The sequence below is a fragment of the Notamacropus eugenii genome, chromosome 1, assembly GCF_028372415.1.
Source record: "Notamacropus eugenii isolate mMacEug1 chromosome 1, mMacEug1.pri_v2, whole genome shotgun sequence".
Taxonomy (NCBI): domain Eukaryota; kingdom Metazoa; phylum Chordata; class Mammalia; order Diprotodontia; family Macropodidae; genus Notamacropus; species Notamacropus eugenii.
This window is the reverse complement of record NC_092872.1, coordinates 501,138,163-501,150,848: the sequence shown is the minus strand read 5'-3', so window position 1 is coordinate 501,150,848 and position 12,686 is coordinate 501,138,163. Positions and strand designations below refer to the sequence as shown.

The 12,686-nt window shown below is 33.8% G+C and overlaps 1 protein-coding gene across 1 annotated transcript in view; it reads left to right on the top strand.

Moving 5' to 3' along the window:
• The window catches only part of SS18L1 (SS18L1 subunit of BAF chromatin remodeling complex), a 46,535-nt gene extending 38,136 nt beyond the window's left edge, over positions 1–8,399 (top strand). The window contains exons 10-11 of the mRNA XM_072633378.1: positions 5,257–5,384; positions 7,524–8,399. Of these exons, the coding sequence (XP_072489479.1) occupies positions 5,257–5,384; positions 7,524–7,550 (155 nt within the window). The 3' untranslated portion in view covers positions 7,551–8,399. The remainder of the gene's footprint in view (positions 1–5,256; positions 5,385–7,523) is intronic.
• The last annotated feature ends 4,287 nt before the right edge of the window (positions 8,400–12,686 follow it).

Sequence of the window (12,686 nt, the reverse complement as noted above, 5' to 3'; positions counted from 1 at the left end):
CACAAAGAAGAATGAAAAATCGCATTAGCTTATACATGGTCAGGAAGAGAAAGAGAAATGGGATATTTTCAGTGAATATGTCCAAGACTTATTAATCCTTCATGGTGGCTACTCCATATATTCATGCACATCACAATCCTCTTTGGCTGTGGCTAAACAGATTTATTATCTGATAGCCAACTCTTATGATGAGCCTTCAGTTTGAGCTTGAATGATCCTTAGGTGACACTGGGTCTTCACTAGAAGCCTTCCTAACTTGGTGTCTGCTAAAGTTTGTGCTCTGTTGCCATTACATTCAAGAACCAAAGATCACTTCTATACTATGATGAAGCATAAAAATAGGACCTTAAGAATAGAAAGAAAAAAATTGTTTTAGCCAGTTCATCTTTTCAACAACATTATTTGGAGTGTTTATCTATATCAGTTTCTTAGAATCACAAAATCTTTTAATTGGAAGAGACTTCAGACACCATCTAGTCCAACCCTAATCTGAACAAAAGTTCCCTTTTATAACACATCTCTCAAGTGATCATCCAACCTTTATATGAAGATCTCAAGTGAGGAGAAAACTACTACTTCCCAAGGCAGCTGATCCACTTTCGCACAGCTCAAATTGTTAGGAAGACTTTACTGTACTTGCTTCTTTGCAACTCCCATTTATTGCTCCAAGTTCTGAGCTCTGGGGCCAAGCAGAACTGGTCTAATTGATATTCAACATAATAATCCTTCAAATGCTAGAAGATAGATATGAGGTTCCCTCTCTCCTCTTCTTCAGGCTAAGCATCCCCATTTCTTTCAACCAGTCTTTCTATGGTTTGATCTCAAGACCTTTCTCCGTGATGGTTCCCTTTCACTTGATGCTCTTCAACTTATTAATTTCTTTCCAAAAATGTGGCATCTAGAATTGAACACTATGTTCCAGATGGGGTCTGACCAAGGCAGAATATAAGGGAACTATCACCTCCTTATTCCTGGGCACAATGTCTTCCTCAGTGTAGTCTAAAATCAAATTAGCTTTTTTGGCTGCCCATATTATTATACTTTTGAGCCACATTGATCTTTCAGTCCCCCAAAACCTTAAAATTTTTAAGCCAAATTTCTCTCTGATGACACCTATACCCCTATCTTACACTTATGAAATTGACTTTTTGAATCCAAGTGTAAAACTTTATATTTATCTCTGTTACATTTTATCTAATTAGATTCAGCTCATGTTCTAGGCTGTTAAAATATTTTTGGTACCTGACTTTGTTATCTAAGGTGTTAGCTACCCCCTTGGGTTTTTTGTTTGTCACTTGCAAATTTGTTATGCATACTATCTAGGGCTTTATTCATATCATTGATAAAAGTGTTAAAAAGCACAAGGACAAAGTGCTCTGCTACAGACCTCTTTCTTTTTCTCTCCCAAATTTATTAATTTATTTTCTTTCAGTTTTCAACACTCACTTTCATATTTTAATTTAATTTTTCAATTTAAATTTTCTCCCCTTCCTTTCTCTCTCCCTCCCCAAGATGGCATGCACTCTTATATGGGCTCTACACAAATATTCCTATTAAACTACATTTTCACATTAGTTATGTTGCATAGGAGAATTAAAACAAATGGGAGAAACCGTGAGAAAAACAAAACATAACAAAAGAGAAAATAGTCTGCTTCATTTCTGCATTCTGACTCCATAGTTCTTTCTCTGAATATGGATGGCATTTTGCACCATGAGTCCTTTGGAAATGTTTTGGGTCCTTGCATTACTGTGAAGGGCTAAGTCTATCAAAAACAGTCCTCACATACTATGGCTGTTACTGTATATAATGTTCTCCTGATTCTGCTCACTTCACTCAGCATTAGTTCATTAGTTCAGGTTTTTCTGAAGTCCACTTGTTCATCATTTCTTATAGCACAATTGTATTCCATTACATTCATATACCACAACTTGTTCAGCCATTCCCCAATTGATGGACATCACCTCGATTTCCAGTTCTTGGCCACCACAAAGAGAGCTGCTATAAATATTTTTGTGCATGCAGGTCCTTTTCCCATTTTGTGATCTCTTTGGAATACAACCCTAGAAGTGGTATTGTTGGGTCAAAGAGTGTGCACATTTTTATAGCTCTTTGGGCATAGTTCCAAATTGCTTTCCAGAATGGTTGGATCAACTCATGGCTCTACCAACAGTGAATTAGTGTTCCAACTTTCCCACATCTTCTCCAACATTTATCATTTTCCTTACAGGCCTCTTTCCAAGTTAATGCTGAACCATTAAAGACTCTTTTTTGGTCCAGCTATGTAACTAGTTCCATTTAATTGCATTATTGTATAGCACACTTCTCTTCATCTTCTTCACAAGAGTAATACAAAAGAATGTCAACTGCTTTGTTAAAATCTAGGTAAACAATAGCTGCAGCTTTCCCCTGATCTTCCACCCTAGGAAACATTAAAAAAGAAAATGATATTATTCTGGCATGTCGTCTGTAGTGAAGTCATGCTGGTTCTTTGTGATCACTATTTCCTTTCCCACATATTTATTAACTATTCCTTAATAATAAATTCTAAAATTTTGCCAGGAAGTGAAATCAAGTCCATTAGTCTTTAGTTTGCAGACTCTGTTTGCTTCCCTTTTTGTAAAAAAAAAAAAATGGGACAATATTTCTCTGTATTCATTCTAGTGTTGTGTTTCTCATTGTCCCTAGTCTTAAAGGTCACTAATGGTGGTTTCACAATTACATCTGCCACTTTTTTCAGCATCCTAGAATGTGGTTTGTAACTTGAATTTATCAAGGGTAGCTCTGTTATTATCTACATGAACTCATCATGGTGTTTTCCTGCTATACTTGTCTTAGAATCATAGAGTTAGAGCTGGGAGGTACCTTAGAAGCCATTTAGTCTAACACCCTAATTTGACAGATGACAAAAATAAGGCCCAGAGAAATTAAATGTCTTATCCAGGATCACCCAGCTAATAAGTGCCTCATATAATATTAGGACCCAAGTCTTCCTTATTCTGGGTACAGCACCCTATCTACACACAGTATTGCCTCAGAAAAACTCTGTCTTTTTTCCATTATCTATTATCACTGAACTTATCCACCCAAACAGCAGTCCTATGCCCTCTTCAGTGATATTCTTTTCCACAGTATAGCTTTTTAAAAAACCATATATAATTTTTGTCATCCTGATTTGTTGCAGGCTCAGTTCATTCTAACTTCAGCATGACTAATCTGAATTGTTGCAGGACTATCTCATATGTTTGTGTTTATCCTCTGTTTCCTGTCCTTGTTTCCATCTTCTGTATATTTTTTTTAATTTAAGTTGATTGATGAATTTCTTAAATATCCACTTTTGTTCATTTAGACCACTCCATCTATTTCTCTGAATTGGAATTTTTTCCCTTTGTATTTTCAGAATTTTTTTTCTTTCATTGATGTCATTTCTGGATATACCCTTCCCTAATACATACCCATAGTGAACCTTCCCTTATGACAGTGAAAAAACATTTAAGCAAAATCAATATACATAGTAACTATATCTGACAGTGTAAACTAAATTTCTACATCCATAGGTCCTGTCCTCTCCAACAAAAAGAAGGAAGTACATTTCCTTACCTTTTTTGCAGTGACAAGATTGGTCATTATGGTTATACAGCATTCATTCATTCAGTTTTGTTGAGTATTGCTTTCATTTGCATTACTTTGGCCTTTGTGTTCTCCTGGTTTTGCTTTCTTCACTCTACATCCGTTTGTATAAGGCCTTCCATTTTTCTGTGAATTCCTCATATTTATCATTTCTTGTTAACATAACAATATTCCATTGCATTCATATACTGCAATCTGTTCAACTATTCCCCAGCTGATGGGAAATCAGTTGTTTCCAGTTCTTTGCTACCACCAAAAGTGCTGTTATGTATATTTGTATATGTATGAGTCATTTATTTTTGTCTTTGACCTCCTTTCAGTATATGTTCTTCTTTGAGATCTGTGAGTCAAAGGGTGGAGACAGTTTAATAATTTTTCCAAATAATTCCAAATTGTCCAGGTTTTATTTCTGAGGGCTTCTCAATTTCTCTTGGGCTGACTTTCCCTATAGAAATCTTAAGCTGGGAGATCCTACCCATCCTATCTCTGAAACCTTCCAAATCTATTCTCCTAAAATCTAGGTACATGACAGAATATACCTGGTTTTCTTCTCCTCTGTCATAAATTCTCAGATGGATAGTCACTTTTTCTATAAAGTTAATAACATTTCTGACTCAGCAAGTAGTTATTTCTTATTTGTGAGAATCAGATTCAGAAAAGTAGCTTCCTTTGATTATCATTAAGGCAAGGAAGTATTAGCTGCCCAACTTAGAGAGAAAGAGGAGAGAGAAGAGGAAGAAAGAGAGACAGAGAGATGCTCTGCCTACATCTTCCTCCAAAACATGCATTTCTTTATATGAATAAAATCTTAATAAATAGTAGGACTCTACCCCACCCCCCCAACTTTTTACCAGTCTTATTCCTTCTGGATAAAGTATGATATTCCAGAGCCATATTCCAGTTGTGGATCTCATCTTACCAAGTTTCAATAATACTATGAGGTTAAATTTATGTTCTTGCAGTGGGACTCCAATTGACCTGGTATACATATATTGTGCATTTGCTTACAGACATCTGAAAGCTTTGTGTTTTATTGCAGGCTATTTTATTGGATTTTGTTTCCTGTGAATTTTTGGATGTCACTACTCCTTTTCTTCTTGTGTTGTTGCTGTGAACAGGGTTTTTTAACATGGGATCAATGAACTTATTTTTTAAAAATATATTTTATAACTATATTTCAGTATGATAGGTTTCCTCTGTAAACCTAAGTATTTTGCTTAATATATCTAAAAACATTTTCCTATCAGACAGTAATAGAATCAATTCACTGATTGATTACTGAGGCCTCACCTGTGTTTTGGATGGTGCAAACTAAGCAACCAAAAAATAGAATCAAGGGCTCAAAATATTTTCATATTTGCCCCTTTGATATTGCTTCAATATTGGCATGGATTCCATCTGAACTTTAAAGCATTCTCTTACACCCCAGAAGAGTTTGAAATAATTTCTGGTACTATGGGGATGAGGAAAATTTCCAAAATTGTATATGTAATTTCAGTTTATGGGTTTAAAAAATGAAGTGTAGATATTTTCTAGAGAGAATAAAGTTAACTTGTATTTTATGAATGTACAAATTAGTGGTGTATAATTTTTATGATAACTCACCTTCTGTGCTTGCTTTCTCAGGTCCTGCACAAGGAGCTTCTTCACAGTATTCTGGCTACCAGCAGGGACAGGGACAACAGTATGGAAGCTATAGGGCTTCTCAGACAGGACCATCTGCCCAACAACAGAGGCCTTATGGTTATGAACAGGCAAGCTTTTTGAAATTTTCAATATTAATGATATCTTTTGGCAATTCTTACTGCCCTCAGATGACCATACCTTGAAAGGTACTAGAAATAAAGCCAGGAAGACCTGGGTTCAAACCCTAACTCTGGCACACATGGGAGGTATGAATCACAATAAGTCCTTTATCCTCTCAGTGCTTTAGGCAGCTCTTTAAAGGCCCTAGAGTGGAGTGACTACAACTGATAAATCAACTAAAGGTGCTCTTTTGCCACTAATCAAGGGTAAACATTGACGTTAAAAGGTTTGTAGGTTTGGTTCCTCAAATACGCCAATAGAAGTTCTGATGGAAGCATTATTTTGGAATATAAAATCAGTGTATTGTAACTCTGAATTTTGCCTTAAAATTTAAAACTAAGGACCTCTTGTAATAAGTTTTGCAAACCAGAAAAAAATTTACCATTGACTGGCAGTATGCAGACCAGTTATAGTGGAAAAACTGGTCTAAAGTGTCCAAATGACTTATTTGCTTTTAATTATGGTAGAATTAATACATATGATTCAGTTCAATTCAACATTTATTAAGCAACCATTTAGTATGAAAATCTGTGCTTGAAATTAGGGATATGAAGCTTCAGAATAAAAGTTTCAGACTTCAACGAGCTTATGTTCTTTTAAAAATTACATTTTATTTTTAATTGACAAATTTTCCAAATGAAAAGAAATAAAAGCAAAACCCTCATAGCAAGTATGCACATTCAATTAAAACAAATATCCCCATTGAGCTTATATTCCTAAACCTTTTATAGAATTATTATTAAAATTACATTATAGTTCCACAAACTAATTTACTAAGAGAAGCAATAGAAATAAATTGATTTCAAGGTTACCCATGTCTACCTGACATCCTATGAATATTAATTTAGTGCTTAAGAATTATGATTTTACTCTTTAAAGGGCAAGAAGATGTTTAAGAAAAGGTCTTGAAAGTTGTTTTATGCTTCAAGGATCACTCTTACCTCTGTGGTCCAGTTTCTAACATTCAATTTTAATCAGTTAGTCAACATGCAATTATTAAGCACCTGCTGCATGCCAGATAGTCATAAAGATTAAAAAAAGAAGATACAAAGCAATGCAAAAGACAGTCCATGCTCTCAAGGAGCTCATAGTATAAGGAGGAGACAGCATGCAAGCAATATATACAAGCAATACATATACAGGATTAATTGCAGATAATCAACAGAGGGAACAACTAGCATTGTGGGAGATTAGGAAAGGCTTATTGTATAACGTTAGATTTTAGTTGGAACTTGAAAGAAGCCAGGGAAGTCATGAGGTAGAGATGAGGAGGAAGAGAATTCCAGGCAAGTGGGACAAGTTTCATCAGTTTTTTTCCAGGGTATTCAGTCTCTAAAAGATTCATAAAAAACAAATTCATAATATAATGATTTCTAAACCAGAATGTCAGCCCAGTGATTTAGAAAAGGAAATTACAGGCTGTTTTTTCAGGCCAGCTCATCAGAGCATCCCTCCTTCTGGTACAAAATGCCTGGGAAATCTGATTAATAATTGGTGGTTTGGTGAGTACACAATCTAGATAGGAGTTAAATGATCATAAGAGATATTTTCATCAAGCTGTGATAGCCTCGTAATTATTCTTTTCTACTAACCAGATAATTGAGTCAGCTCTCCAGGATACAGTCTCCCTTATAGACTGCAGAGGACACACTGACAAATTCTAATCCCCCTCAGTCCACCAGAACCTTCTGTGTGCTCTTGGCTTCTCTCATTTCAACATCTTTTCACAAGAGGTTACAATTTCCAAGTTTGCAAAATGTTTTGCAGTGATTATATTTTAGATTGCCAGTGTTCAGGTGATATTTCAAGTTCATATGTAACATGTCTCTAAACCACATTATACGATGGATTATTGCTGATAAGGTTTTTTTAACAGCGAATTTCATGGACATTGTGTGTATTGTGGTTATCTTTCAGTCATGTAGAATATTTCTTGCCTGATTTGATTGTTCTTCATGCCCTAGATTTTGGAGTCCATCTTAGGGACATGGAACATAGACCCCCTTTCCACAAAATATATGATCTTATTAACAAAAATATAACATAATTAGCCACAAAAATATAACCGTATTAACATTCTCTTTTAGGGCCAGTACGGGAATTATCAGCAATAAGGGACAAGCTTCTTTGTTGGATTCATTTCAGTGTTATGTCCATCTTTGGAACTTGGTGTACAGAAGGTTTTGACTAATTGTAATATGTTGGTTACCCCTTAGCACAAAGCAGCGTCTGTATGTGAACAGTGTTCATTTCATGCCGGTGATGAAGCAGTGCACTATACTGGTAAAAAGACAATGCTTTAATGGTCTGATATATTTGGTGCTGTGTATAGTATTGTATGTTGCTACAATGCAACTTTTTTTTCTTTTCTCCTTCCTCTTTTTCCCATTCTTGATGTTTCTAAATAGCTATAGGGGTCACTTTATCATCAGTTTTTTGTGCCCAGTTATGGGAAACATCTAGGATATTCTTCAATCCATGTATTTATATGAACAGACCTTAGGTCTAATTTCTCTATCCATCCTAATGTAGGTTAGGAACTTCTGTTTAACTGAATGCAATGCGGTTTGTCCATGGTTTATGGATGTCTCTGAAATATATGCCTCTTACTTATACTACTTTAGGGGCAGGGGCATTCTTTGTGGTATGTCAATTTCCATGCTACACAAAAAAGAAATATTTCATTTACTGAAGATATTATGAACAATAGTTTCCAGCGCTTACTAATTACCTATATCTCATTTTGGTTCAGTCTATTTGAAAAGATCTACATTTTTGTATTAAAAGGTAAAGAGGGATCATTTATTCAAAATAATCTGACTTCATAGAGGTGTCTTAGTGAACAGTATAAATTGAGGAGTATGATATGAATGGAAAGAAAAGAATTCTTTGGGGAATGGTCCATTAGAAGTTAATATTGTTTCGTTCTGCGTTTATCTAATAAAACATTTCTGGCATTTGAATTTTTAATGTGCCAGATCTATATTTATAGATACTTTTAAATATTAATGCCAAATTTTCCTGTCAAGTGGTTAGTTGATTCTTTGTATATGATTTCTTCTAGGGTAGTTCAGATCTCCAAGCAAATTTTGTAGTCATAACTAAGATATATTTCTAGACTAAGTTTATTTGGCCCCCCTTTTCCTACAGGAACTTGATTTATATGAAATACAGATTAGGCAGAAAAAAAGCAAATAAATATTCCCCCTTTGGCAATTCATATTCTACTATGAACATATTGAAAAGTAGAAATTTGTGAAAGTTTATATGGTGAATTGTAGTTAGCTTAGTTTCTAAGTGAAGAGATCCTGAAATCTACGTAAACAATACAGAGTAACTCATTTTGAACAGTTTTACTAAAGGAAAAACTTGAATAAATTTCTATCATATATGTTTCAGATGTGATCGAACTTTACTTGGATAATAAAGCTTTTATTTAACAGGAAAATAAAAAGAACTTGGGGAAAATACTTCAACTAAATACAAATCTTTATAGTAGAACAAAATATAACCTGAAGGAAATGTCATCTTTTTTAATATGTGTTAATTCTGGGAGAGATAGTCTTTTTTATCATTGTTGTTACAGATTTTATATTTTGAAAACTCAAAAGAGTAGAAAAATAGATATAACATATCGAGGCATATACATTTGCTTTCTTTCCTTAAAATAATAGTGGATTGGGATCACAGAATTTTAGAACTAGAAGGGATACCTACTCTAGCTCCCTTATTTTTCAGATGGAGAAACTGAGGGTCCAAAGAAGAGAAATGATTTGCCTTATATGACACATCTAGTTAGTAGCAGAACAGGAAGCATAAACTAGGTCTTCTCACTCCCAGACCAGTGTTTTTCCTATTATACTTCACTGCCTCTCAACTAACCAACAAATACAATGTCAGTTGATGAAAATGATTGACAAATAGTAATCGACTGCTTGGAACCATGTGAAGAATTAGGAGAGGATTGCTTTTTTCCATCCCAAATCTCATATCATCCGTGGTAGATTTAGAGGCACAAAATAGTAGAGTTCTTAAAAGCTCCCCACTCTCTTGAACTCTTTTCATTACACTTATTAGATTTTCCAGTAGTAGTACTTTCAGTTCTCCATTGTGTTACCTCTGCAGTGTAGATTATACACAGTTGTATACAACTCAACTTCAGCATAAGTTGAGGTAATTTGTAGGTACGGACCATTTATAACAAATAAATATTATCACCTTTGAGATCTAAAACACTCTACAAATCTTAAGATATTGGTTTACTGAGTTTATTTCATCATTCCTTTGGGGCTAGCATGTTAGCAGATCAGGTTTAAAAGCACTAATTTATTTTTTTTTATTTTTTTTGTCTCTTAGTATCATATGACTTAGAGCTTGAAGGAACTCCAAATCTGGTGTTCATTTTCTTATTGTATGCTTCCAGTCATTACAGCCCATAGCTGCTTCACAATACTGGGAGTTCCTTTTGGGTTTGTGACAAAAGCCAGTAACTTGGACTTTTTCAGCTATATTTATCATCCATCTTAGTTGCCATTCTTATCCCTTCCATTTTAATTTTAAGGGCTTTCTACCACATTACCCATTTTTTCAGGCTCATTAAATCTCAGAAAAGTAATAGATTCCAGAGACTAACCTCCACCCAAAGTTGGGATCTTCTTTTCAACCTCCTTGTCAGATAGTTATCTAATACCTACCTGAATACCTCTTGTTGCTGGGAACTCATCACCTCAGGTTTCAATCGATTTTTATCTTTAGTTAACTTTATTTTCTAGAAAGATCTCCCTTTATAGGTTGCTTTTTGTTTGCTTTAGCATTATCTGTATTAACTGTTAATTGAGCTCTGCCATTGCTGAGTTAATAGTTCTTCATTGCTAAAAATTACATGAGCAGTTGAATTTAAGGGATCTCTTACCCGTGGTTTTGTCATTTCTTTCCCTTCATCACAATTCTAATATAACCAATTTGAAAATTCCCATTGAAAATATTTAAAGATTTAGATAGCAAAGAAGATGCAATTTATTTTGCTTCTTGCCAGCATGGAAATATGCCTCTTATGTACATTTCTTTAAGTGCTGAAACAATACTTTTGAGAGAAAAGGACATTTAAAAAACATATTACCACTACTGTACCAATCTGAAATGTCTTACATTAAGAATTTCTTGAATGTTGTGTATATATTTAAAAGAGCACTTTGGAAAATAGTTTATACATTTATTTCCTAATTTATACATGATTTTTGGTGTTAATATTTCTAACTGTTAATAACAAATGTTTACTTAATGTGTTGTCCATTTTTATGTATTTTTGTGGGAAGGAAAAGTAATGCCAGCAATTCTGACTTTTTCATCAATTGTATCACAACTTCTGTAATACTGAATGTTTAAAAAAGACTTAGGCTAAAATGACTTGATTGTGCAGTGTATTGATGGTACCTTTTTATAAACCAATGAAAGACTTGATTGAAGACCAGTGAAGAAGCAGTTGGGGACTTTGGGAAATGGATGCCCAGATCCACCCCTTATTGTTTGACATATCATAATCCATTTGAGAAATGGTGGTGACAGTCTTCAGAATTGTTGAAAAAAATGAGACTGGTATGCAAAGATCATCATGCATCATAGTTTTGTGTTGATCAGTGTCTTTTGATGATATAACTTTAGAATATTACAAATAATACTAGGAACTCATTTCAAAAGCCATTGTTAAAGGTGTCATGGTGGGAAAAAGGCTTTCTAGAAATTCAAAGGAAGCCTTAATATGTCTATCTGGATGGAGACTAAGTGAACCTCTGATTTTGTCAGATATTTTATAGACGAGTCTATAGACCCATTCATTATTGTAAAAAGAGAAAAAAGTGTTTTCATTTTCATTTGAAAATTTATAGCCATTATTACATTCCTGTTTATTGAACAAATATGTTTAGTCTCTGTGAATTGTGAGTACAGTACATTTTTCAATAATCATCTTGATTGTTAGTTTTTTTCCTGTCAGATTTCAGTTTGGTGTGTAATTGGAGTTTATGCTTTTGATGTAACCTATTAATAAACTGGTTCTTCTAAAAATCATATTTCATATTGTATTATTTATTTTCTATGTATTTTGAAAAGAAATAGATTAAATTCTTAACCTGTTGTTCATCAAATCATATTCAGGTATTCATTAGCCCCTCCTTTTTTTTTACTTCTCTGTCTATACCAAACAATATTTCAGTATACTTAGTTAACACTAAGACTTCACACTGTAAAACTGTTCATCATTATATTCAAGTCACTAGAAAACAATTTTAACTTTATATAGAAATTATTATTTAAATATAGAAATATATTTAATTTATATTAAACATAGAATTTAAATATAGAATTATATTTAAATTCCTAACTTAAATATAGAAATTTTTATATTAACTTAAATATAGAAAATAATAGGAGCACTTAACTACTGGTCACAATTGCTATTCCGTACATGTCTAGATGTTAAAACAATGCCTGATATTGCACTTCTAGCTTAGAATTGCTAAGATTTGTTATACAAAAGTATTTTTAAATATTGAATTGGATAAATGATACAGAAACTACAATCTCAACAGGACAGTGTTTTCATGAATTCTGCATTCTTTTTAGTTTTTAATTGGGATTGTTTAATTCGTTTGTTTTCTAATTATTCAATTTGGTAAATATTGAGCATCTACCATGTGCTTAATACTGTACTAAGCACTGGTGATACAAATAAGAAAAAGAAAGACAGTACCTGACCTCAAAGAGCTTACAGTCTAACAGGGGAAGACAACACACAAAAGAAAGCTTGAAAAGGGAGAAGAGATGGAGTGAGAGGGGGTCATGTTGCATGGAGTTCAATGCAAGCAAAGCTGCAGATGCTAAGTGGAGAGTTAGCTGGAAAGTCCAGAGTACAGACCTCTTTAAAGGAACGCTTTGGGAGGAATTTAGTGCTCCATCCTCCCACCCTCTAATCATAGGGGAGAGGAGGTTACAGGAATTGGGAAGTAGTTGTATGCCCAATTTGATCTCTTCTTTCTCTCCTTTATGGGTGAAAGCATTTATAAATACAGATTTTTTTTCCCTAACGACTACTTTGTCTAAATCCCAAAAATTTTTGACATTTTAGTCTCATTGTTCTCATCTTAAATGAAAATTTTAATTGTTTCTATGATTTGTTCTTTGACCTGCCCATCCTTTAAGAAATGTTAGTCTACAATTAATTTTGAAACTTTTCTTCAGTGATCCTTTGTTGA